Genomic DNA, 26,996 nt, shown 5'->3' on the forward strand with positions numbered 1-26,996 from the left:
TTACATATTCGATAGCTACACCACTGGTGCCATGTGCGGTTGGTGATGTTTGCGCTGTGTGTGCGAGTGATGTTGTCGGCACAGGTCATACTTCGGGGAGCAAGTGGGGCTCTATTTTGCATGGCTCGGCTTCTACACAAAGATGCTGATCTTCGCTGCAATCGTCGGCCTGATCTCCTTTTTCTTTGGAGTATTCAGCAATGACCGTGACATCACTAGGTACTGGCCCGACACATGCATACAGACAAATGCATACAAACACACACACACATACACTCATGTGTCAGATGTAGAACTCACACAGATCTCCTGTATAGCAATACAGACTGAACAATGAGTATCAGCAAGCACCTACTAAGGCTATACACAAGTACATATACACGTAAAGTACATATAGACATACATATACACTTATATACAATCCCATGGGATGCTGCCATGGCGTAATAGTTACATTTCTAGAATTGCAGTTTATAGATTTCCAGTGCGATCGCCTGGCATGGCAGCTGAAATAATGGCTAGGTTTCTTCAGTTATCCCACATATGCTCAGCAGTATAAACGGAGACACCGCAGTTAGATGATTGGCAGTTCAGATGTGATGGGGTAAAATGTGGGTACTCCCACCGTGTCCAAGACGTCTGGCCATCATGGACGAGTAGGCCAAATATCATCTCGAGGGGCAATCTAGAGCATTCTTTAGTGGAGGACCTTCCACCAGCAGTGGCATGAGCAAGCAATTTCAGGGCCACATCTTTAACATTTCACTATTAAAGTACATATGCACATATATACAATCTCATACAGTTTATATACATATACAGTACAAATATAGTACATTCAATATATTGTATATGTATATATGTTCCAAATGTCTCTGTTTCTAAAAGTAAATCCAAAAAATCAAGCCTAGCTACAATATTTCGGACAATCCAGGGAAAATTAAACATTGTTTTGGATTGCTCAGAAAACATGACATTGCCCATTGTGACGTCACTCACGACGACACGTATCACGTGGCATCGGGTTTCGTCACTCTTGTTCACATGAATATATTGTACATTCTTACCAATTGTAAATAATCCGAAAATCAAAAGCAAAAAATATTCAAATCCAAAATGTTTAAATGTGAAACGTATCCTTATAATACGACTTACACACATAGACTCTTTGGAGCTGCATGACGGACAGCGGGGAGCAAGTGCAGGAAATACATTGCTGTACTCTGTGTCTGGAGTCTTCGCTTCCCATATTCAACCCGTACTGACCAGTGTGGGATGACTAGAATTAAATAGCCCTCATGACCCACGAGGTGTGGGGAGGCCCTCAGCCAGAAGTCGATTGATAAAAGGGCTGTAAACACCCCTGGAAATCAATACATAGAGATGTTACACCACTGATATCAACGAAAATTATAATTAAACATCAGCAAATACCTTCTTTGGATCTTTCGGTAAAGTCATGTAGAATGAGAATAAAATAATAAATTGATAGAATAAAATAACACAATAATATTCTCACGACGTTTCGGCCACAACACAAGCGGCCTTCATCAGGTGAAGGGACGAGACTGTCTGGTAGGACAGCGCTGGAGTGAAAGAGCCACGTTCAGATCACGGCCTTTAAGCTGTGTGAGAGGAACAACGCGCCTTGACAAAGGAATTAGCATATAATTTAGCATTGAAATGGCTGAATGATTAGCTTGTGACTGGTCACAGAAATAGCTATGTTAAAAGTTAAAGCATACACATCCGCAGAGGCACCCCTTGATAAAGGAATTAGCATAGAATTTAGCATTGAAATAGCTAAGTTAAAGCATACACATCCGCAGAGGCACCCCTTGACAATGGAATTAGCATAGAATTTAGCATTGAAATAGCTGAGTGATTAGCTTGTAACTGCTCACAGAAATAGCTACGTTAAAGTCAGAGCATACACATTCACCGAGGCACTTAGTACAAATCAAACAGGAGAATTTAGCATTGAAATAACTAGGCGAATTTAGCATTGAAATAACTGAGTGATTAGCTAGTGACTGATCACAGAAATGACTATGTTGAAGTCAAGGCCTACACATCTGAGCTATTCACAGTACTATATAGTGAACCAATAAGAAAACGTGCCAGTTTGTAGGTGGGGGAGTTGATAGTAGCTGCGATCGTTGAGAACTACTCAACGATGGCAGCTATACAAAAATAAAAAGAGATCCCACCAACAGCCTGGTCACCAAAACGAACAAAATCATCTCTGATTCAACAGCATTAATTGATGAGATCAAACAGTTCTCGTTGAAACCCTCTGCTGCCAGACCACCAAGATTATATGGCCTTCCAAAGATACACAAAGAAGATACACCCCTTCGTCCCATCGTCTCTACTATCAACTCCCCCACCTACAAACTGGCACGTTTTCTTGCTGATATACTGCGACCTTTCACTGGAAAAACCACCTCTGCGGTACTAAATTCTACTCACCTGGTATCGACAATCAAAGGCATTTCCCTGTCCCCAAACGACCTGCTTGTCAGTTTTGATGTGGTGTCCTTGTTCACCAAAGTCCCGGTACCTGACACCATCGCTATCATTGAAGACCTGGTTCATCAAGGACTGCATACTGATGTACCCCCCCTGGTGAGACATTGCTTAACCAACACATACTTCACCTGGAATGGAACTTTCTACAAACAAACTGAGGGCACCCCAATGGGCTCCCCCCTATCTCCGGTTGTAGCCAACGTATTCATGGAAAAATTTGAAACTGACGCCATCCAGACTGCCACTCTACGCCCGACCTTATGGAAGAGGTACGTTGATGACACCTTTGTCATCTGGCCACATGGCCAGCCTGCTCTAGACCAATTCCGCGACCACATCAATTCCATACACCCAGCAATCAGATTTACCATGGAGGTCGAAAAAGATGGCAAACTACCCTTTTTGGATGTCTTAATTAAAAGGAGACATGATGGTTCAATGAGCCACTCTGTCTACAGGAAAGCTACCCATACAGATGCTTACTTGAAACCGGATTCCCACCACCATCCATTCCAGAAGAACTCCCTCATCAAGACTCTATACCATAGAGCCCAATGCATTTCCGACCAGGAACACATTACCAGTGAACTCAAGCACGTACACCAGGCTCTCAGGGCTAATGGCTACTCCGACTACACAATCCGCAAAGCCATCACTCCAGTCATGAAGAAGGATCCTCTTGTGGAGCCACTCAAAACCATCACCTTACCCTACATTGCAGGGGTCACTAAAAAGATCTCCAAAATCCTGAATAAACACAAGATCCAGGTCCGATTCAACACAGTACATAAAATCCGTGATTTAGTTCCATCTGTAAAAGATGCTGTTCCAGACATACAATACCCGGGCGTTTACAAACTAAAGTGCCTCTGTGGTAGTAGCTACATTGGAGAAACCAAAAGACATATCTCGGACCGCATCCGCGAACATAAAGCAGACTTGAAACACGGTAGGACGAACTCCTCGGCCGTGGCAGATCACTGTTATAATTCAGTGGGCTCACATGACATTGACTTCTCCAAGACGGAGGTTCTTTGCAAACCAACCGGCTACCATGAGAGATTCGTTCATGAGGCCATTCACATATACAAGCACAGAGACAATTTCAACCGAGAAGATGGATTCTGGCTTAGTAACCACTGGAAAGATGTTTTAAACCATTTCTGTTCTTAATTAATTGTATTTTTACGATGACCTTCAGACCGCAGCTCTTTCGCCAGCATTGACTCTTAATACCTCTCACACCACGGTTAATGGTATGGTTTTACAACATGGAGTATAATAGCGCCTCGCAGCTGTCTCTCTCCCCCTCCTCTGTTCCGACCATGGACGAACTCGTCCGTCTGAACGGGGCCCGTAGCTATCCGTGGTGCTAAAGTTGAGGGTAAGAATCCACCCATTTTTTCGCCATATAGCATTGTGATATATAACGACTTATTGTTGGTAGCTTAGCTGATTGGAGAATATAGAGTTTATTGATAACATTAAGGTAATTTATATTTTAGTTTTTTATTGGTTCACTATATAGTACTGTGAATAGCTCAGATGTGTAGGCCTTGACTTCAACATAGTCATTTCTGTGACCAGTCACTAGCTAATCACTCAGTTATTTCAATGCTAAATTCACCTAGTTATTTCAATGCTAAATTCTCCTGTTTGATTTGTACTAAGTGCCTCGGTGAATGTGTATGCTCTGACTTTAACGTAGCTATTTCTGTGAGCAGTTACAAGCTAATCACTCAGCTATTTCAATGCTAAATTCTATGCTAATTCCATTGTCAAGGGGTGCCTCTGCGGATGTGTATGCTTTAACTTAGCTATTTCAATGCTAAATTCTATGCTAATTCCTTTATCAAGGGGTGCCTTTGCGGATGTGTATGCTTTAACTTTTAACATAGCTATTTCTGTGACCAGTCACAAGCTAATCATTCAGCCATTTCAATGCTAAATTATATGCTAATTCCTTTGTCAAGGCGCTTTGTTCCTCTCACACAGCTTAAAGGCCGTGATCTGAACGTGGCTCTTTCACTCCAGCGCTGTCCTACCAGACAGTCTCGTCCCTTCACCTGATGAAGGCCGCTTGTGTTGTGGCCGAAACGTCGTGAGAATATTATTGTGTTATTTTATTTTATCAATTTATTATTTTATTCTCATTCTACGTGACTTTACCGAAAGAACCAAAGAAGATGAATCATTGCAGTCACGAAAGCTTTAAATCGAAATCAGCAAATACATTTTACTTTGGAAAATGCTTGATGTTGGAACCCATAATTTAGTCTGACTTTGTTTAAAGGGAGGGTATGACACATTCAAAGGTGGCATGACCTTTAGGCAAATTATATTTCTCATCCAAGTGTACTATGCCCATTAGTCTGTTTATGTTCGTGCGTGTCTATGTGTGCAGTGGAGAAATATGCAACAACACCATCGGAGGATCCCTGGTCATGTGTCCCCAGTGTGACCAAAAATGCACCTTTTGGAGGCTAAATGATACCTGCGAGACTGCGAAGGTATCACACAAATACACCATCGATGTTCCCTCTAAATAAGGATACTTATTGGTTTTTGGTGCTGTGCATCATTATCACAAAGCCAACTCACGTTGCTGAGATTGTATCATTAACATTAACCATGATCACTAGATTGCAGCACATCATGCTAAACACTATGCTGCCATTCGTGTGGGTGTTAAAATGTTTTATACTAATAATACACGTGTGATCATTTTTAAGGTAGTTAGTTATAGTTTTAGCAAATAGGGCATTTTAATGGACTAAGTCGATGGTTAGACAAATACATGAAAATGAATGCATCGTCACATCCCAGCGGGAGTGCAAAAGTTACTTTGTCTGAGTAAATCCGACACGATGTATTTCATGAGTATTTCTCCACGATCAATACAAGTGGACAAAGTATTTTGAAATCTGAATTTCAGTGCTAATTAGTTGACATGTCATGCCGAAATAATGATTATTCACTTTAAAGTGTCAGAAATGTATGTCCACAATCATGGAACTGCCTATTGCTTATTTTGCTCTTTCTGTCACATTTATACAGATTTGTTTGATACATGAATAGCGCTATAATATCAGACATTGTAGAGCATTGTCATCTCCACAATTTAATGGATGTTTCATGAGTGATTAATCTATTTTAACTTAAAAATCAATCGATGCATCATTACTTTCCTGCTGTTGATATTGAAAAGACGTGGATGCTAAGATTTAAGGTTTAATTGTGACTAACACCTCTGATTGTGCCGTTGCAGACTTCACACATGTATGAAAATCCGGTCACCATATTCTTCGCAGTTTTCATGGGACTTTGGGGTAAGTGATGCTAAGCATTGGCACACATTGTCCAGACACAGTGACAATTATCAACATGTTTGCAATGATGATGAGCACATTTGGCCACATACAGTGTTAAAGAAGTTCAACATACATACGTACAACCATATACAGTACCATCATGTCTTGCAATGTTCGTATGCAGTGATCCTGACAGTCCTATTATGAACCCACTGCTCAATGAGGGCAAATTTGGACCATGACTTGCACACATTGTCCTACTCTTACGAATGATAACCGATAATCTTTAATGTCCACTGTGAAGCAGATGGTGTGTATTTTTGTGTAATTAATACACGGGCAATATTAATCAGGGCAGCCACATAATTTGAACCACGAACCTCTGCAACAAGCAACGAATGCGGTACCCCAAGGCGATTCCATGAAAAATGCAAAGTGGCCAGGTGGCTCAGAGTTCAGAGTGCTGCGTTGCCGCCGCTGAGATTCTGTGTTGAAATGAAAGTGGCCACCTGCGATTAAACCAGTTTCTCAATTATAGCAAGATGATGGTCTCAACTCAGTCACCGATATCTGCACAACAAATACAAAAAATCCATAATGTTAAAGTTGGTTCTGTACTTAATTAGGCTACATTCCAGCTCTGAGAATAAAAATGTTAGCTTGACTATCACGTAACAAACGCTCCATTCCGTGGCAAAGCATTTGGGAAAGAGCTACCCCTACTGTGTGGACCAGAGATCACAGAGGTAGCTCTGTGACATTCACTTTTGTGTAACGTTTTGTAACACGAAGAGCAGCACTGCTCTGTTATAGATCCAAAGGAAAACTCAATCTCATGCTATGCCACTCAGTGGAAGTGGGATAAAATTGTGGCAATGTACCAAAAAAAGCCAATAAAGGTATTTATGAAAGAAAAAAAAGTATTAATGAAGTTACTTTGAACATTACATTTAACAGACTACATTAGGTAACCTTTGAACCCTTGAGCAATCGATAGTGAAATTACTTTTCTAAGTAAATCCTCCTCGTGTGGTGTGTCGCAACAGCCACGGTGTTCCTGGAATTTTGGAAGCGTCGCCAGGCATCGCTCGCATACCGCTGGGACCTGACGGCAGCGGCGGAGGAAGGAGACCCCATCCGGCCCGAGTACCTGGCTCGCTGCACGACCACGAAATGTAACATCATCACCATGGTAATGCTTTTTGCTGTCACCACGGCGACTACTTCATTGCACACACACACCTCTGTTTTGTAATGTTGCATGTGTAACTGTTCACTGTTTTCCTAGTTTTTCTTCTAACATATTTGTTGGCCTTTGGTCAATTGTGTTTTCCTCCCAATATTATCCCGATTGTCCTATCGGCATCGTTATGAAACAATGTCCATTTGGAACTCTATGTTATGGAAAGGTTTGCTGAAGCAGATGTTACATAATTACTTATAAGATCCCTTCAAGTGAACACACACTAGAGGGTGGCCCTTTCGCATCAGCCCTGCTACAAAGAAATGTTCATGATGGTCAAACTCATCTTTTTTAATTCTGAAAGGTGAAATTTGTCCAAATTAAGAAAAGAAACAAATGTAATATTGGTGACCAGGCTGATCGGCTTACTACTTGGTTTTATTGGAGGCAGCTGCCTGGATTAAAACCAAGAAATATCAGCGCTGCCAGCTCAACTCTCAGACATCAGGACCATCAAATCCATTCCTTTATATCATCGCATGCTTAACTAGTAGTGGGGAAAACAAATAATAGTTCATCAGTCAACCTTAACGGCTCACACTAGCATTGGTCACTCCGACAGACTAATCTATATACAAATGCTTTTCCGTCTGTATCCGTGCATTGTGAGTGCAGAAGGAGGAGCCTCATATGCCTAAGAGGATACTGAGGTTCCGATACTGCCTCTCCGGGATCATGGTGTTGTTCTGGGTGAGTCCGCCAACTCAACAGCAACATTGAACCCCTTCTCCTGATCCAGTGAGCTATGGCCAAGTCACCTGCTATGTGCCTCATCTTGGAGGCGAAGCAGGTTTTGAGCCTGGGTACTGCACGAATGGGTAACCATCATGCACAAAATGGACTGTAGGCTGCTGCAGAGCTACCTTGTGGCCAACAGAGAACTGCATTCTTTTGCTTCCATCCTTTACCAACCTGTACTGGTGTGCATGGTGAAGTATGGGAAAATAACCCTGACAACCTGCACAGGTTTGGGGAGGCCATCATCCAGCAGTGGATTCATATACGGGTTATACACATATATATTTTTACTTGACCCAATCCTAACCTCCACACTCTGCTCCACCAGTCAGAATCGCTCTCAAACTATGTTGTTCCTCCTGTGTGATCCATTGAGTGATTACAAGTGGGGGTATAGATACATGCATAATTATATAACTTACAGCCCTTTGTCAATCCAATCACCTGAAATATCTACAGGTGGCCCAAGGCAATGAATACATCATGAGCCGTATCATGTTATCCACCTGCTCCTGTCAACCTCGATTTGGGTTTCTCGAGACCAGTACTCGGCCTTAAGGCCAGATGGAAAAGATTTCCTCAGCTCCTTGGCCTTGAGTGTGTGGCCTCAGTCCGAGGAGGTTTCTTAGAGGTACCGACCTTGACACTGGCCTCATACTAGCGCACCCAACCTTGAGTGACCTTGACACTGATTGTGGCCTAAAAAGCTGCCGCCTTGGCCTCACCTTGGCCCTGTGGCTTTTGGTCTCAACTTCACATCTGAACGTGGCTCGAGGTCAAGCAGGGCCAGGGATAGTAATTCCTTTCATAACCTTGCATCATTTTCTACAATTGACCACGTGACGTTACCATTACACGTTCATTGTGTGTGATGTTAGCGAAACAGCTCAGGTTTTGTTTAACATGTAGGCTTTTCGCGACCAATATCATCCATAATATTTTTTTTGGATTAGATCGCGTAAATATGTGTCATTAAACCCACCACCACCCGACAAAGCCAATTAGTAAAGTTGTTCACGTAAACAGAACATGCCAATTCGTTACTAGTATAGCAAATTCACAATATCTACAATCTGAGTACGACATTTTGCCAGTCATTTGGTTCTGCTGTAGACAAACGAACTGGCACCTCCTGAGCCAAACCAGGCTAGCTCGGCACAGCTAACTCACGGCTTGGTTATATAGTGGAAAAGAGCTACAAGACTGTCAATCTCACCCACCTGTGTGTTTCTTGTGTTACTGGCAGATCCTCCTGATTCTTGCTGCAATTTTGGGTGTGGTTGTTTACCGCCTGTCCATCTTTGGCATACTCTCCTCGAGTATCCCCAATCATGTGACCAAGATCAAGGTGATCGGTGCCCTACTCACACCTGATATGGTTACCACCATCACGGCCTCCATCCTCAACATCGTAATCATATTACTACTCAACAAAGGTTACGACAAGCTGGCCCTCGTCCTCACTGATCTGGGTAGGTGTCATCACCATCACGGTTTGCATATGTTTATTTTATTATACGCCACAAGAGAACACATGTAAATTTGAAGCTTGGATAAATGTTGTGCATGGTAAATAATGTCGCTGTAAAAATGTTATCATGATTTTAACCTTGCACCATGGGGCCATGAATAGCAGCATCAGTGCATCATCCAGTCACTTGTTCAACTACTGCCTGTTTTTGTCAGAACTCTCTTAAATTTTTCCTCCAGTTTCATTCCGATTGGGCTATCAGAATCGTGTCTTGAGATGAAGTATCCAATGGGATCTCTTGTAGACCAGTGCAACCCTTAATGTCATGAAATGGCCCTAGAAGTGAATATCACTGAGCTACCTCTGAGACCCTTCATTCAAGTGAACTCTGGTTCACACATTAGGGGGAAGCACTTTTCAATCCACACTACTACGGAATATAATGTTAATCTCGTAACAGTCAAATTGCTCATTCTCACAACTAGAATTTCACCAAATTAAGTGATGAACCAAATGGTGTATGTTACAAATGTATATGCCATCATTAGTAACCGTCCTGAAGCCATCAATTCACTGCACTTGAGAACACATGTTACCAGAGGCCGCTGCCTGGATTTAAACCCAGGATCTCAATGGTGCCAACTTAGCACTCTGATTTCACCTCTCGATCCATTGAATCACTGAATGTAATTGTGGGCTGACCCTCACTGCTGCATTGCTACCTTCTAGTCAGCTGTCAGCTATCTGCTTGTGTTGCTCATGTTGCCAGCTACTGAGCCCTTTATTAGTAATTTATCCTGCTGAAGCCTGCACCCCCTCTGAAAGGTGACCCATGATAATTACTAAGATACACCTTATAGATATTTGAGAATCAAGTGCACTGGCTTTCAGACATCATACGGACAGTGTAAATGGCTTAATTGCAAATGGAGACTGAAGGACACTCCACAGGGCGAATGTGGTGAACAACACCTGGTAAACAACTTGTGCACTGTCACTCATTCCCCAGCAACATCTTTGAAATTAACTTTTGATCTTCAAATTCATTTTAATGGATATCAAAGCACGTTACATTGTGAAATGTTGCTATTCCTCAATGCGGCATCATTATCAGTGGCTTCTCGTAGCCTGTGTGCCAGAAACTATGAAAGTAACATCAAAACTGATTGCCCTGTTTGATGTTTGTGTCCATGTGTGCCTTTGTATCACACCCACAGAGATGCCCAAGACGCAAGGAGAATATGAGTATCGGCTGACGTTCAAGAAATTCTTATTTCAGTTCGTCAACTTCTACTCGGCGTCTTTCTACATTGCATTTTTCAAGGGGAAATTCATCGGCTTCCCCGGAAGCTACACTTACTTTGGAAAATGGAGAATCGAGGAGGTGTGTAGATCTGAGGGGTTGGCCCCTCTGTTTTCTATGCTGTTTGTACAACATTTTTATGTTTTACTTTTGTAGTTGATATTTTTCCCAACAATTGTCTTCACACCGTGCTGTTGGTGAAATGTCGAAATAAGGACTCTTTCTTTTGGAACTCTAAAAGGCCTCATTGTCTTCACACCTGGTCACCAGCTCTAGCATTAACACAGTCTCCGGAGTAAAACAGTTTTCGAAACCAGACTTGAGAGAGCACGAGGTCACCACGAGCAGAACACGTGTTAGACTGATGCAATTGGTAACCCAGTTAACTTGAGGGTGTTAGTTTATCACATATTTTGCAAGTAGTACCCTTGTGGTCTCTCATTGGACATTTTCAATTATATACCGTATTTATCAAACGCCATTTATTTAAAATTATATATTTGATCATCCTTAAAAATGTACAGTATTTCAGCCCCCCTCAAGGATATGTTTAGCCACTACCTATGACTCACTGTGGCGCAGTGGAGCACGTTGTGTTAGAGAACGGCCCCGTAATATGATATCAAGAACGAATTCTGGAGTAAGGAATTAAGCAGCATTGCGTTGTGCACACGTTAAATCAATGTCATTAAGACAGTGTTAATGACACGTAGTTTAACATTTACATAATTGCCATTCAGAGTCACCCTGAGTATTTGCAGTCACTCTATGCTCAGAAGAAAGTCCATTGCCCAAAATGTGCACCTGTTGCTCATGTTTCTGTTTGAAGGCAGACTTGTTGACACATGAGATGATTATAATGAGTACATTTGGTGTTATATTAAGGTGCTTACTTCTCCTACTGCAGATTTGTAGGAAATCGTCACGAGGGCGATTCATTGATTGATATCCTCTCAAAAACAATACACATAAAGGATAAAGAATACAGCTTATTATTTAAGTGCCTCTGTGTTTTCTACCAACTTAATTTCATGTTTTACGATTATTATATTTACTAGACGATGCTCTGCAATTAAACTCACCTGATACTAAACACCAACTGCAGTATGCATGTTGTGTGTTGAACTTATTTTGCACCGTACACAGCCTGCATCGGATGTGTGGGGGAAGGACAACAAACAAAACATTATCAGATGCGCCACCATTTTCTTTATTTAAAATACATGAGGGGGAGGGGGAAAGTGTTTCTTATAATCTGGAGAATATTGATATTCTTAATCACTGTCCCCTCTAACATATGGAGCCGTCAGTTTTGCAGTGTGCAATTGACTGAAGAGAAGAATGTGAGAGGATCATTAGAAATGATGTGTGGTATCCATATATGTATTACCCAATATTTCATATCTTCAGTGTTTAACCTGAATCTATTCTCCACCTCATCCCCCCTCCAGTGTCCCCCAAACGGCTGTCTCTTTGAACTGACTTCTCAACTCACTGTCATCATGGTAGTGAAGCAGATGGTTGGCAATTTTCAGGAGGTCATCATCCCGTAAGTATCGCATGAACACATGATAGCTGTGAAGTCTGATTACGGCGTTTCCTCGTGTAACGCGGTAGATGCGTTCCTGAAAATTTCCGCGTGAAGTAAAAACGCGCAAAGCAAGGAATTACTGAGTTAATCACATTTTCACAGTACATTCAACCTGCAGTCATCCCATTGTGGGATAAATAACTCAGGCTAGGCTGCCGTGTTACTGTATCATTCGGCATCCTTTATCAAACTGCTCAGCCGCGCAACTCAAGACAGTCGTTCATCGTCGACTGCTCAGGAAAGCATTATAATGGCCGCGTTCGGCGTTTTAACAGTGTGCATTCCACATTATAATGGACACGTTCCACGTTGTGTGAAAAGTTTTCCCAAATATAAGAACCATGTTACAATGAAAATGTGTTGTGTGAAAACGCATTCAGCGAAAAGTCGTGTCGACAGCTTGTTAGCAGTGTGCACTGGTTAAGCAGTGAACACCAGTCAAGTGGACAAAGTTCACCTCGTTAGTATCATGCGATATTCCGATCAGACGCTTCGTACATAGTTTCATAATATTAGACAAGCAACTCCCATGACTGAAAGAGTGTAGTGGATTGACAACGGGCTAAATGAAAAACAGCTACTACTTAGGTTTTAGCAGTTGTTTTGTACAGCTCTCTGACATGTTTTGTGTCATACCGCATATTGTTTGGCATGTCTTGACGTTTCGCTCCACGTGCTTGGGATATTCAAATGATACAACCTGAAAACGCAGTGGAAAGCTATGAAATAGCAAACCTAGTGTTGATGAACAAATGGATATGCACGTGTGTAAGGGTGTCTCTGTGTCTGCACATGCGTACCTCCCTCCACAATTCCCCAGATGGTTCAGCAATTGGTGGGCCCAGCGTCGGGCCAAGCTAAGGCCTGAGGCTGTCTACACGCGCTGGGAGCAAGACATGGACCTACAGCCCCAGAGCCCACTTGGACTCTTTGATGAATACCTCGAGATGGGTACAATGAGCTCAGAGGATCACACTACGGAGTCAACGCGTTTTACTTTATTATAAAAAAACACACACAATTGGGTATCATTTGACTATATAGGCACGTGTGTACGGCCCCTGTGTATCTGTCGGACATTGTTGTGGGAGGGAAATTACCCACACTTCGGGTTGTTGAAGGCAGGGAGCACAGATGTAAGAGCTTAGATGTACAATACAATAATGTAATTTGCTGCACTGTCCTCTGCTGCTCACAACCCCACAACAACTGTTGCATGGTCACCCATCCAACCAATTTCCAGGCTCAGCTCTCCTTAACTTCTGGGATCTGATTAAATCTGACGCATACTGGGTGATTTGGCCATAGGCACCAATCTATGGATATACTGTAACACAATTGTCTTTGAGCATGCGCGTATGTGCATATGTACGGAGTTAAGTTTTAGAAACAATAGGAGCACATATTTACTCCTCTTGTCTGCTAACCAATGCAGCTACATTGGTCAGCTTGGGTTGACGTTTCTCCCCATAATATATATTTAAAACTCTGGTGCATCATGTCCACTGTGGTTAACTGCTGTGATTTGTTGGCATTTCAATCACAGTGCATATGCCTAAAAATGTGTGGTACGGTTAATGGAGTCCTCAATACAGGGTGTGATCTTGTCATTATAGCCACCTAGTGGTGGAAAATGCTGCAAAAGAAACCCAGGTGAACCAGAGCTGAGCATTAAAGATGGTAGTGGCTGGTCGCATCTCAGTGGCCAATGTAATGGACACGATAATTTTGTGAACAAATTATACGAAAATGTGATCATATTTTGGGGTCTCCTTTGACTAAAACACATTCAATGCATTGAAAACATGTTTTATTTGCTTAAAGTAATCACAGCATAACAGCATTAAGAGTCTATGTCTATATCCTGTTTCACTCATTATTCTATCCTTGCCCCCCTACCCATTCTCAAAATATACCCCAGTTATCCAATTCGGGTTTGTCACTCTCTTTGTGGCATCATTTCCACTTGCGCCATTGCTCGCACTGCTCAACAACATCATTGAAGTGCGGGTCGACGCGTGGAAGCTCGTAACAAAGATGAGGAGGCCTGTGGTTTCGCGAGCAAGAGGAATTGGAGCCTGGGCCGACATTCTGAGTATCGTTGCCACCCTCTCCGTAATCACCAATGTAAGTCGCCAGATTGTCCGCTCGCTTTCTCGCTCAATATCCCATCTTATGAGTGACATAACATGTCATGTTAGCCGTGTGGGTTCTTTTTACCATACTTCACCATTCTGGTCATGGCAGGTTTGAGAAGAGGTGTAGTGGGGGACTAGGAGCGGTTCAGGTATCACTCGTCACTGATGTTAGTCGTAGCTGGAAGTCAATTGCATGTGTGCTGAATTCAAAGTGCAGTGCACGAATCACTGCACCACCGCTCCTATCCACTCTCTCCCAAAATCGCAAAAGATAAAGCCTTGCAATTGCTTGCTCATGTCACTGCTGGCAGAAGGGCCTAAACTAAAGGTAGCTCTCGAGAACCCCTCTACACGGTATTTGGCCTACTCTTCCATGATGACCAGACATGTAAGATGTGGAATTATCTGTGCTAAAACAGTGATGAACCCATTTATATTGCTAATTGGACAGAGGTGGGGGAGATTTAAGAAAATGATCCATTGCTTCAACTGTTGTGTCAGGAGACTGAACTGACGACTGCCAGATTGCAAGTCCTTATATGCTAACCATTACACTCTGGCAGCAACCCCCCAAATTGTATTTGTGAAAATGATTGTAATTGTCAAGGTGAGATGTTCAGAAGCCTTGGTAAAATCATTGCATGCTAAGTGACTGCTATCGCTGTGCCTCCGTATGCTTATTCCACAGTCATGCATCTTGGCGTTCACAACGGACATCATCCCACGCCTGGTGTATTATTATGGATACTCAGCAGAGTATGGAACAGGTTCGCCTACAATGCATGGGTACACGGAGGACAGCCTTTCAATTTTCAAGATCAGCGACTTCAAGGAGCAAAATCATCCCAACATCCTGCCAGCCTGGTTTGATCCGGCAATCCACACAACCTGCAGGTTTGTGCTATTCAGTGTCATGCCCAGCTATCGGGGGTGCCGTCCCTGCGAATGTGATGCACTGATCTCTGGGTGTGTTGTCCAGGTAGATGCGACATCCTTCTGGGTGTGGCGTCCTCCTGGCTCTGCCCCTTCCTGATTAGGCTCGTTCTCTTCCTCTTTTCACTCTGTGACTTTCCTTTTAAGACCCACACTTCCCCTAGGCCCCACCTCTGTTTAGGCTCTGCCCCTTACCCTGGACACAGGGTTTGGCTTAGTTGGGTAGTAAGGGGTTGTGGTAGGGTTGGGGGAGGAGTGTGCGTGGTGGGCGGGGACAGTAAAGGGGGTGGGGGAATTGGAGGGGGGGAGCAGTGGGTACGGGTGGGATGGCTTCACAACCAAAGTCCCACTCAGAGAAGTATAATAATAGATTGATATAAATTCTAGCTCATTCTTACCTTGCTAAAGAGTAATGTTATTTATTTATCTATCAATCCACGACTGCTTAATTGAGTCTCAAGATCCCTTTGCAGGAAGACTGCGCATTGGGATTCCAGTTTAAGTTGGTTTTATGCATGTGGGATGCAATAAGAGGTGCTGGAGAACCCATGATAATGAAATGAAGCTTAAAGGTCCATACAGACATGAAACCACTTGCTCTACAGCCATCTTCTGGTCACCTCACAGCACAGTTAGTTAAGAAATTGATGCGATCTACCAACCCTTTTCTCTAACGTTTTTGAATTGCTGACATACACAACTATAATCAATATAACCATATTGATCGATATTTAATATAACCTTCCTTGACTATGACCAAATCACCACGAATGCAGCTGATCTTAGATTCCGGAAGTCAAGCAGGCTTGAGCCTTGTTCGTGCTTAGATTTATGATCACCATGCACAATGCAGGTGCAGTAGGCGACTGCGGAGCTAGGTTGTCAGCAGTGGGTAGTTCAGCAAAATTAACAGTTGTGCTATATTGCTCTCCCATTATCTTTAATCCCTGCCTTCACCAACCTGGCATGGACCAGCGTGAACCATGGTCAAAAGAGCCCCCACAAGCTGCACGTTGTGGGAAGGCCCTCTTTCAGAAGCGGATTTTTTAAAGGGCTGTGAACGCATATACCGTTTGTGCACAACCATACTTGTTCAATTTAGCGCCAACTCTACTTTCGAGGCACTTTGCTCAATATAGTCCATGCGTGCTTGTGGTTGTACGTGTGTAGGTATCCTGGTTATCGCTACCCACCGGATCATCCCCAAGCCTACTCCGTCACCAAGCAGTACTGGCAAGTACTGACGGCAAAGCTGGCCTTTGTCATTGCCATGCAGGTACACATCAACATGCACACACACATTCATAAACCCATTGAAAGATAAAGGTACAGCCCTCCAATTACTTGCTCATGGCACTGATGGCAAAAGGGCTCCTGCTATAGTGAGCTCAAGAGAGACCCTTAAGATGTATTTTAACTGCTCTTCCACACTTGTCAGACGTCTTGGGAAGATGTGGGAGTTCCCACACTGGACAGCACCAAACTCAGCCGACCAATTGACTGGATGTATTCCATTTACACTGCTAGGTGGATAGAGGCAGTGGAATGTAAAAAAACTTTCACCATTGTTTACACTGCCACGACCAAAGATCAATTCACACCCGCGACCTCTGGATTGCAAGTCTAGTGTGCAAAGCCTTACACTACTGCACCATCGTATAGACTCATCTGTGAGCAGTTGTTAAGGTCAGCAGAGCAAACCGTGATCATTGTCAATGGGTCATTACAGATAATGTCAGTAATGCTATTACACCTCACAATTGCACAGTATTTCTGAGATCACAAATAATAGTGGTAATACAATACTCACTTTCATCATGCAGCAGACGATTCATGTTGTTGATGCAATTTGTCACACATTAGCATGTGTACGTGTGGGTGGGAAGGGGAGCGGCTGCGTTGTTGTTTGTGAACTGCGCTACCAATCCTGTGTGACCGGAGTACTATTTCTGGCCACAGCCAACAACAGTGGAAAATATTAGAACCAGTGTTGAGCTTCCCTTAAGTTGATTCTGTCTTAAAATGAGTACTTGATGAAGTGTGTGAAAATCATCACTGGCGAGATAAAGGTGCACACCACCCCCACAGGCACTGTGCCACCCTTCATAGATGCACTTGTCTCAGTCTGTGAAAGGCTACACAGGGAATCTTTGTAGTGGTGACATGGCCGAGTGTGTTTGCTGATTGTTGCGGTAATTTGCGGCTGCCCAGGTGAATACGGTGGGTGCATTAACTGCACATCATAAATGTTGCCTGCTGCATAGTGAACGTAAAAAACCCATTAAGTAATAAAAAAAAAGTGCCTCGGTATAATTTGCCAAATGTTCAAAAATTACTCAAATGACTTAATTTAATTTGGGAAAAACGACGTAACAATATAATATGCCTAGGCTGCAGGTCCCCGGAATAGTTGATCTGAGATGTAAAGCACTTTGAGATGCTGCCATATTATATTTAGTAAGCACCCTTTACATGCATATCCTGAAACTGAAAATCCTTTACCTGTGTGTGGACGTGTGCAGCACGTGGTGTTACTCACGAAGGCCTGCATTGCATACATCATCCCGGACACGCCATCCCATGTGCGCGCCTGCATGCGCCGCGAGCGCTTCGTCGTACAGACGATTCTGCAGCAGGCAGAGCTGGGCCGTCTCCGTAACACCCTCCTCACCGATGCCCCCAGCTCACCGCCATCGCCTCAATTCCACGTTGAGGATGAGCAGGCAGAGATGGGCCTGCTTCGCTGCTCACTGCATAAGGAGTCTCCTGGCGTATTGCACCCACCCCAGCGGTGCCACATGGAGAATGAGCAGGCAGAGAAGACTGGTGACGACTCACTGTTGAAGGGATCCGAGGAGGAATCAAGCAGCGAGGATTCGTCAACTGTCTTCTACAGCATATAAATCTACTCAGACTTTTAAAGGAGGCTGCTATCCTAACGCTGTTTGCACGTGGACAAGGACATTGCAGTCGAGGACTATCTGTATATATATTAATAAAAAATAGTTTATGATTTAACATGTCTCAATCATCTCATGTCTTTTCATACGAATCACGATGTGAATGAGGAAAACTAGAAATTATTGTTATTTTGTAAATATTTTTTATTTTGGTTTAACACGTAGGCTTTCGGGCCCAATATCATCCATAGAGGTGTTTTTTGGGTTAGATCGCGTACATATATAAACGTGTCGTTAAAACCCGCCACCACTCGATATAGCCAACTAGTAAGGGTTGTCACGGAAACAGAACAAGCCAATTCGTCACTGGTACTTTGGAGAGCCAAGCCACAACATTTATAATCGGAGTACGACGTTTTGCCAGTAATTACAATTAGCTTCATCAGGCGACAGCCAGATTTGTGACACTCGCGCAAAGTGGGGGGGGGGGGGGGGGGAGATTACCGAGTCAACGTACATTATGCATGTGCATAATGAGAGCATTTTGATCTTGTCCTTCCTGTCTATTGTGTATTAAAATAGCCGTACCAATGGTAATCCCTATTGAAGTATGGTGCCCTTTATAGGCATGCATTTAAATAATGTATTATTTGTTGGCACCCGTGTTCAGCAGTAGCAGAGCACACGTGCCAACAAGGACACTCAGTTGATTTTAATGTTGAAGTTATGTGCAAAACTAGCTACTGCTGGCCAAGAATAATTCGAGAATATCGAAATTGAAAGAAAAATTTACCGTTCGGATAGCTACCGCCTTTGTGCTGTGTGGAAGCGACCCATCAAATAGTACATTAGATGAAACTCCGAGTACCCACTCAGGAGGTATAGTGGTAAAGCAGTGGAGGAAAAAAAAGCAAATTTTTAAATTTGCCCTTGTTGAATGATAGAGTCGAGACACACAACAAGCGAGATTAAGAAAGCGCATCGGAAGAAATAACGGAGGTGAGAGAGAGAAACAATTGCCTCCTGAGAAGGAAAGGCATTCCTACCGAGGGAGACAAGTTGACAAAGATTTTGATAATGGGAACCGGTGGCGTGGCTCGATCTTCCCTAGGTGCGCAACACGCTACCGAAGGAAAACAGAAAATCCTATTCAAAGGCTAAAATAAGCTCCATTTTTTGTATAAGAGCCCGATAAACAATAACCCCATCCATAGACTGAGGAAGAAAGGGAAGAGCCTGAAAAAAGGGGAGGAGATTACGACGGAGATGGGTTGGAGGTGGAGAGAAGGGGAGAGGGGAGGCCGTAAAGGCGGCTGCACATTCAAGGAAAGTGGCGTAGAAAGAGTTGAACGGGGACATGGAGACAACAGACAAAGGGTGGAGAAAGAGGAAGGGAGGATCTTTCAGTGCTCCCTACAGGAAACCCACAAAACTGAATTTCCTAAACTCGTGTCTCCTCCGTGACAGCAGCACCACCAACTCCACAGACTCACGCTCCCCTAATCGACAATACCATCTCCATTGCCGACCAGCCACGAGATGGCTGCTCTCAACACCTCGGTCGTGGTGTATGCAGCAAAAGACTTCCGGCTGGTGAGCATCCGGCCATTGCGAGGGTTGGAAATAAACTGAAGCACGGGGCGACTCCCACAACCTTCGGGTATTTCCCAACTGGATGACGTCTTGGGATGAAGCCAGAAGTAAGCCAAATCTGCACTCAATAAATGGGACAAAGATCCCAGAGAAGTCTCCAGAAATGTCACAGGAGGCTCGGATGTGAGAAACCAAACTCCATGTGGGGTCCTCCAGACCTTTGCCCTCCAGTTCATCAACCTTTGTAAAAGCAGGACGTCTCAAAGGTACGTAGCATGGGTGAGGGACGATGTTGAGAACCACGTTCCGAGATGAGGCACTTTGACAGGTTGGGGTCCGAGTAAACTTTTAATGGAGCTTTCGATTTAAAGCTTTCGTGACTGCAATGATTCATCTTCTTTGGTTCTTTCGGTAAAGTCACGTAGAATGAGAATAAAATAATAAATTGATAAAATAAAATAACACAATAATATTCTCACGACGTTTCGGCCACAACACAAGCGGCCTTCATCAGGTGAAGGGGGCGAGACTGTCTGGTAGGACAGCACTGGAGTGAAAGAGCCACGTTCAGATCACGGCCTTTAAGCTGTGTGAGAGGAACAAAGCGCCTTGACAAAGGAATTAGCATATAATTTAGCATTGAAATGGCTGAATGATTAGCTTGTGACTGGTCACAGAAATAGCTATGTTAAAAGTTAAAGCATACACATCCGCAGAGGCACCCATTGTTAAAGGAATTAGCATAGAATTTAGCATTGAAATAGCTAAGTTAAGGCATACACATCCGCAGAGGCACCCCTTGACAATGGAATTAGCATAGAATTTAGCATTGAAATAGCTGAGTGATTAGCTTGTACCTGCTACAGAAATAGCTACGTTAAAGTCAGAGCATACACATTCACCGAGGCACTTAGTACAAATCAAACAGGAGAATTTAGCATTGAAATAACTAGGCGAATTTAGCATTGAAATAACTGAGTGATTAGCAAATTTGAGGGTAAGAATCCACCCATTTTTTCGCCATATAGCATTGTGATATATAACGACTTATTGTTGGTAGCTTAGCTGATTGGAGAATATAGAGTTTATTGATAACATGAAGGTAATTTATATTTTAGTTTTTATTGGTTCACTATATAGTACTGTGAATAGCTCACATGTGTAGTTATTTCTGTGACCAGTCACTAGCTAATCACTCAGTTATTTCAATGCTAAATTCGCCTAGTTATTTCAATGCTAAATTCTCCTGTTTGATTTGTACTAAGTGCCTCGGTGAATGTGTATGCTCTGACTTTAACGTAGCTATTTCTGTAGCAGGTACAAGCTAATCATTCAGCTATTTCATTGCTAAATTCTATGCTAATTCCATTGTCAAGGGGTGCATCTGCGGATGTGTATGCCTTAACTTAGCTATTTCAATGCTAAATTCTATGCTAATTCCTTTAACAATGGGTGCCTCTGCGGATGTGTATGCTTTAACTTTTAACATAGCTATTTCTGTGATCAGTCACAAGCTAATCATTCAGCCATTTCAATGCTAAATTATATGCTAATTCCTTTGTCAAGGCGCTTTGTTCCTCTCACACAGCTTAAAGGCCGTGATCTGAACGTGGCTCTTTCACTCCAGGGCTGTCCTACCAGACAGTCTCGCCCCCTTCACCTGATGAAGGCCGCTTGTGTTGTGGCCGAAACGTCGTGAGAATATTATTGTGTTATTTTATTTTATCAATTTATTATTTTATTCTCATTCTACGTGACTTTACTGAAAGAACCAAAGAAGATTTTAATGGAGCTCACCCTACGACATTATGGATAGAAGGATAGTGTGCCGGCACAATCCGGACACCCTGCTACACCAAAACACTCTGCTGCACCAAACTCCCTGGTACAGCTAAACACTGGCACGATTACGCTCAAATACACACAAACTCTCGCTCGGCCAGTTGGTACACAGGTTGTCAGTTGTGGGGGACGCGGGCCCCCGGATCCCCCCCCGAGGGAGGGCTGATCTTGAGAGGGCTGCGGGCTCCGGACTCCTCGCTCGAGTGAGAGCAGCCGCTACTCGACTCCTCGCTCGCGGTGAGAGGGCTGCCGCTCTCTGGCTCCTCTCCTCGCGCCGCAGCCCCTCGGGTCCGTGGGTCCTGTTTGTGGGGCATAGCTCGGGGCTGGCACGTGGCTGCCTGGAATTAATCCGTCGCTTCTCAGCCACTCAAACGCGATGTCTCCGCTCACACAACCCCACGCACCACTCACACGAACTGAACGGGGGTTCAGGGGTCAGAGGGAATGACGTCCTTCGCACACGCGTTGCCGCCGAGGGCGGGCAATGGAGATTGTTTAAAGGGCTGCGGGGCGGGGATTTTTTTAGAGCGACACACCAATCGCTCGCGCGGGACGGCGGGGTCGGGGGTCAGAGGGCAGGGACGCCACTCGTACACGCGTAGCCGATTGGGGGGTTATATTGGAGTTTATTTGAAGGGCTGGAGGGGCGGATATTCGGGATTGGTGTTAGCCCGCACGCAGCAGGGCGGGAGTCCGGGGTCACAGGACGAAGCGCTCGCTCGCCGAGTCCTTTGGGCGCGGCGTTTCTTCTACCGTGACACCGCGCGCCGACCACACGCGTTACGGCGAGCGCAAACACACCACCATGCACTTTCCCCACACTCGTAGAAACCACACGAGGCTGTTATCGATCACTAACGATTTATTCCCGGCGTGTCTGCGAGCCACTATTACCCGAATCAGTCTGAGTCAGCAGGGTGTGGTGCCGCCGCAGCGGAGCCACTCCAGCGGAGCCGTGCCCACCGCCGCGACGCCGTCACCGATGCCTCGGATTTCCCGCCACTCTCCCGGGGCCGGTGCCTTCTCAGACGTCCGCGTTTTGCCCACTGCACAGTCGTGAGGCCGCCGCAGCAGAGCCGCTCTGCCGAGGCCGTGCCCACCACCGTGAAGCCGCCACCGGGGGATGCCGACGCCGACGCGGTGCACCCTCGCCCCCCCCCGCACGAACGCACACACGCCCCACGTAGAGCCGGGAGGGGAGGTCACCCGGCCGATAGGTTTTTTTCCAGAAGTCCCTAATGGGATCGAACTTCATGGTTTCCTGCGGCCGGGAAATTGGGCGATCTTCCCCCTGTAGCTGACATGCACTGCGGCGCCATGACCTAATATTAAAGTTGCATGGTCACGGCAAGGGCCATCGTGCCACCGCGAGTGGAACCACGCACGCACAAGCACGGGTCAGTGGACTGGTAGCGGGAGAACAGAGAGCGGACGTCGGAGAGATCACTGCGGCGACATCACCCGAGCTGGGATCCGGGTATCGAAAGGGCGGGAAAATCCGAGCCCCTGATTGGACGGGAGGCCAAGAGAGCGAAACGGCGAAATTCCTTTGTTGTAGGTGGGATAAAGGGAGGGGGATTCAGGTAGCAAGACAGTCTTCTTCAAAAATCATCGCGGTCCACGCAGGAGGGGAGTCAGCCGTTCGAGACGTCCGCGTGACGAACTTCAGCGCAGCCAGGCTCAACCCTCTACTGATCGCTTTCCTACAGCTTCCAGCGCAGCAGAGTGGAAGTACACGTGAGTAAGAAAGAGAGGTAAGTTTGGGCTATTTGATCGAGGGTAGATAGCAGAGCGATAGGCAGATGAAATACAGTCTAGGATCCCAAGGGGAATAAGCTGACATCCACTGACCCACACAATTATGCGTAGCTTAACGGGTTGCTCGCAGTAAATAAAATAACTGGTAGGGGAATAAACTGTTTCGTGTGGTCTTTGGAGGGTGAAGAGGAGGGTGGAGAGTGTTTTGTGTTCGTGCGCACACGCGGCTGTTTGCGGCGAATAAGGGAGTAGAGCGTGCTTGGTGTCCGTACCTGTACGATCGTTTACAGTATTGTTCAGCGCGCGCGTGCCTACACGACTATTTTCGGTGGTGCCCAGCGCTCTCGTACCTGCGCAATCGCTTACAGTAGAGCTTTGCGCTCGCGTGCGTGCGCGGTTGTTTACAACGAGGCGGAGTGCTCAGTGTGCGCGTGCCTACGCGTCTGGTTTCGGTGGCGTTTAGCGCTCGTGTACCTGTACGATTGTTTACAGAAGGGCTTAACGCTCGCGCACCTGTGTGATGGGGTGGCGGGGTGGCGGTCGCGCCCCCCGCGATTGTCTAATAGCGAGATAGCGAATTAAGCACCTAGCGTGCGCGAATACGCAGCTGTGTAAACAGCCCGTTAAATCGGAGCAAAGTAATCGCGGCGTGTTTGTTTTTGCTTAACCGCGTGGAGCGTGGGTGGGAGGGAATCCCATGGCGGCGCGCCGCGCCTGTTTATTCCCGTGCAGGACGGGGTTTTACTTTGCGAGTGCGCTCACCGCGACACGCCGCCGTTGAACAGGGTAACGCATCGCAAGCGCAAAGCGTACGAGCCGCTAATTAAGCTACGCAAACGCGGTCGACATCCCAGGCAGAGGTACAGGGGGGCGAGGCATTAGGGGTCGGTAGTCTGGACCTGACAGAGCAACCGGGGGGGTAGCGGTATGAATGGACCGGGGGAGTCGGGGACAACGGCCCCGACAATTCAGCGATGGCGGGGGACGGTAGCCCCCACAGAACCACCTCATGTAAGAATAGAGCTCGTGGAAGAAGATATCATTGCACTACTCATGACATCCCTTCGTGACCGTTTTATATCCACTAGGAGGTTATTGACATTCCTTACACATCACGCGACATCAGAAGTGTTTGCTGGAAGAAGTGTTTGGTAACTGGATAAGACCATCAATGAGAAGCCAGTTTAATCATGGCTCGGTGACTGAAACCCAGAGTTTCACGGTTTAACCCAACATCCGAGCAGCACCACATCAGATCTCTAGACTCCTCAGCGCAGGCATACAAATATCGTCAACAATGCGTACATTAACTAATTTGTGAAATTATGAATTACATCCAAATGAAATGTAGTGTGTGCATTACTAGGACGTACCTAAAGGTGCCAGGTTGGGTTCATCCACCTTGGGGATGCTCTGCTCCACGCAGCCTCCTGCTTCCGTGCAGTCCATCCTCTTGATGTCCGAATTCTGGCTGTTGCTACTGCTGCAATTGGTGACGCTGGTGGTGGTCTTTTTTCTTTTAATGGACTTAGGTCGACTTCGCTTTTCCTTCTTCTTCTGCTGCAAGGCCATCAACACTTTCATGCTCGTAATAGGATCGAGAGCAGCGTATGGTTTATTCTCACTGACTGGTGAAGCAGTTTCTTATGTGGGCTTCTAGGCACCATGCCAGTTGGAATTTTTTCCCACAAACGTCACAAGAGATACGTTTTTTCGCTCTTGTAACTCTACCGGATTGAGGTGGGGTTGAGATGGGTGCTGGTGAAGTGCCATCAATGGTGAAGGCAATTCTCCCAGCACCACCTTGACTCGCAGCGGAGTTGCTCTCGCACATCTGAAACAAAAGACAAAGGTCACGCGCATGACACCCGTGTCACGAGTGTACTCACACAGGCATACTTAAGGTGACATAAGATTCATATATACTAGAACTCATTATACCAGAACTCCACAATATTGCAGTTCCTATCATGTACGATTTTACCCTCTTATCCACCCAAATAATATTTTGTTTCGAAACAACAATGACGAACTACCTCCATTTTCGTAATGTTACCCACCTAATAGGGCTTTCTGTATATACACACCAACAATATAATGATTGCACCACACGTTCAGTCCACTATTCACGACACTCTGACTCGCAATCTCCATATAAGACTGTAATATCATTTATGTATGAGGGCCCGTTAAAAAGTTTTGAGACGGACACTTTTTTTACAAACAACTACGTAAATTATAGTCTTCAATGAAAGTACAGTATAGTACTATTAATGGTACTTATAACTGAACGTCATTATCTCTCATGCTAATATTACAATGTCAACTAGTTACCCAGGAAAGCTTTATTGAGTCTAAGTACTGCATTTTCAGAAAGGTCCCATTGCATTGAGATGTTTGTGTGAGTGGAACCCAGAGAGACCCCACCTTGCATATGGAGAAATAACACAACTCCACACAGATGGATTAAACCCACAAGCTCAAAGCATTCCCTGTTCAACAAAGTACTCAGTGTAATGTTTAATATAATTTATTTGGCATTATATAGTATCGTAATTGTATAGTCAATATACAGCAGTGTGGTATACAGTAGGGTTGGTAAAATAATACATAGTGTAATATTACAAGTCTAATATTATTATAATCTAAGGTAGTGTATAGTAACGCAGTGTATAATTCAATGTTGGTGTCTGTCTATGGCAGTTTATAATAAAAAATATTATTTGGAGGCATATTATAATAATTTTTGCGACATAGAAGTGTAATGTATAATGACTTATTGTTAGTAGCTCAGCTTAGTGGAGAATATATTGAGTACATTGATTATATTGATGTAGTTTATATTTAGTTCTTTCACATCGGTTTATTGTATGATAGTTGGGTAGTTGCAGTTCTTTAGCGTCAATATACTAAATGCCTCTGTTGATATATAAACTCTGACTTTAACATAGCTACTTCCGTGACAAGTTACATGCTAATTCCTCACATTAACATCATGCTAAAATCCCAGTTACATGCTAATTTCTGACTTTACCATCCTGCTAATCTATCACATTAACACAGCTACTTCAATGCTAAATTCTTCTGTTGATATGTAAACTCTTTTGGCAAGGCGCTCTGCTCCTCCCACCCAGCTTAAAATATGCTGCCAAGCTTAGCAGTGTTCATTGGAGCACTGTCTTTCCGACAGTTATGTTTCTTCACCTGAGGACGGCTGCTTGTGTTGTGGCCGAAACGTCGTGAGAATTTTATTTTATTATGTTTTATTTTTATTATTTTATTATTTCCCTTCTACGTGACTTTACCGAAAGAACCAAGAAGATGAATCCCTGCAGTCACGAAAGCTTTAAATCGAAATGTATTCAAATCAAGTTGTTTTCTTTTTACCACAGTACTTTATGGAATCCTCAAGAATAAATGCATTTGTGGAAGTATTAAACTATACTTGAAGATGTGTGAGAATGTAATTCTGCAGATGCAAGCACAGGCAAACTCGTATCTGCATATACAAGTTTCTGGGCCTCCTCACTTCACCAAACCCACATTGACTGGCATGGTGAAGTATGGTTAAACAACTCCCACGAACGACATGGTGTGGGGGAGGCCTCTATCAAAACGCTGGATCGACAAAGGGCTGATACAT

General features: G+C 44.4%; 1 protein-coding gene across 1 annotated transcript in view; it reads left to right on the top strand.

Annotated features, from left to right (window-relative positions):
- Positions 1-26,996, top strand: part of LOC142929090 (anoctamin-5-like) — a gene marked incomplete at its 5' end in the record, with an annotated part of 46,632 nt that overhangs the window by 493 nt on the left and 19,143 nt on the right. Inside the window, 11 exons of the mRNA XM_076069542.1 lie at positions 85-219; positions 4,937-5,042; positions 5,801-5,861; positions 6,890-7,035; positions 7,702-7,776; positions 9,071-9,296; positions 10,513-10,679; positions 12,050-12,147; positions 13,010-13,140; positions 14,111-14,316; positions 15,016-15,221. Coding sequence (XP_075925657.1) covers positions 85-219; positions 4,937-5,042; positions 5,801-5,861; positions 6,890-7,035; positions 7,702-7,776; positions 9,071-9,296; positions 10,513-10,679; positions 12,050-12,147; positions 13,010-13,140; positions 14,111-14,316; positions 15,016-15,221 — 1,557 coding nt within the window. The remainder of the gene's footprint in view (positions 1-84; positions 220-4,936; positions 5,043-5,800; positions 5,862-6,889; positions 7,036-7,701; positions 7,777-9,070; positions 9,297-10,512; positions 10,680-12,049; positions 12,148-13,009; positions 13,141-14,110; positions 14,317-15,015; positions 15,222-26,996) is intronic.

This window comes from Petromyzon marinus, chromosome 25 (genome assembly GCF_048934315.1).
Source record: "Petromyzon marinus isolate PM22_M1 ecotype Great Lakes invasive population chromosome 25, UKy_Petmar_22M1.pri1.0, whole genome shotgun sequence".
NCBI classification, from domain to species: Eukaryota; Metazoa; Chordata; class Hyperoartia; order Petromyzontiformes; family Petromyzontidae; genus Petromyzon; species Petromyzon marinus.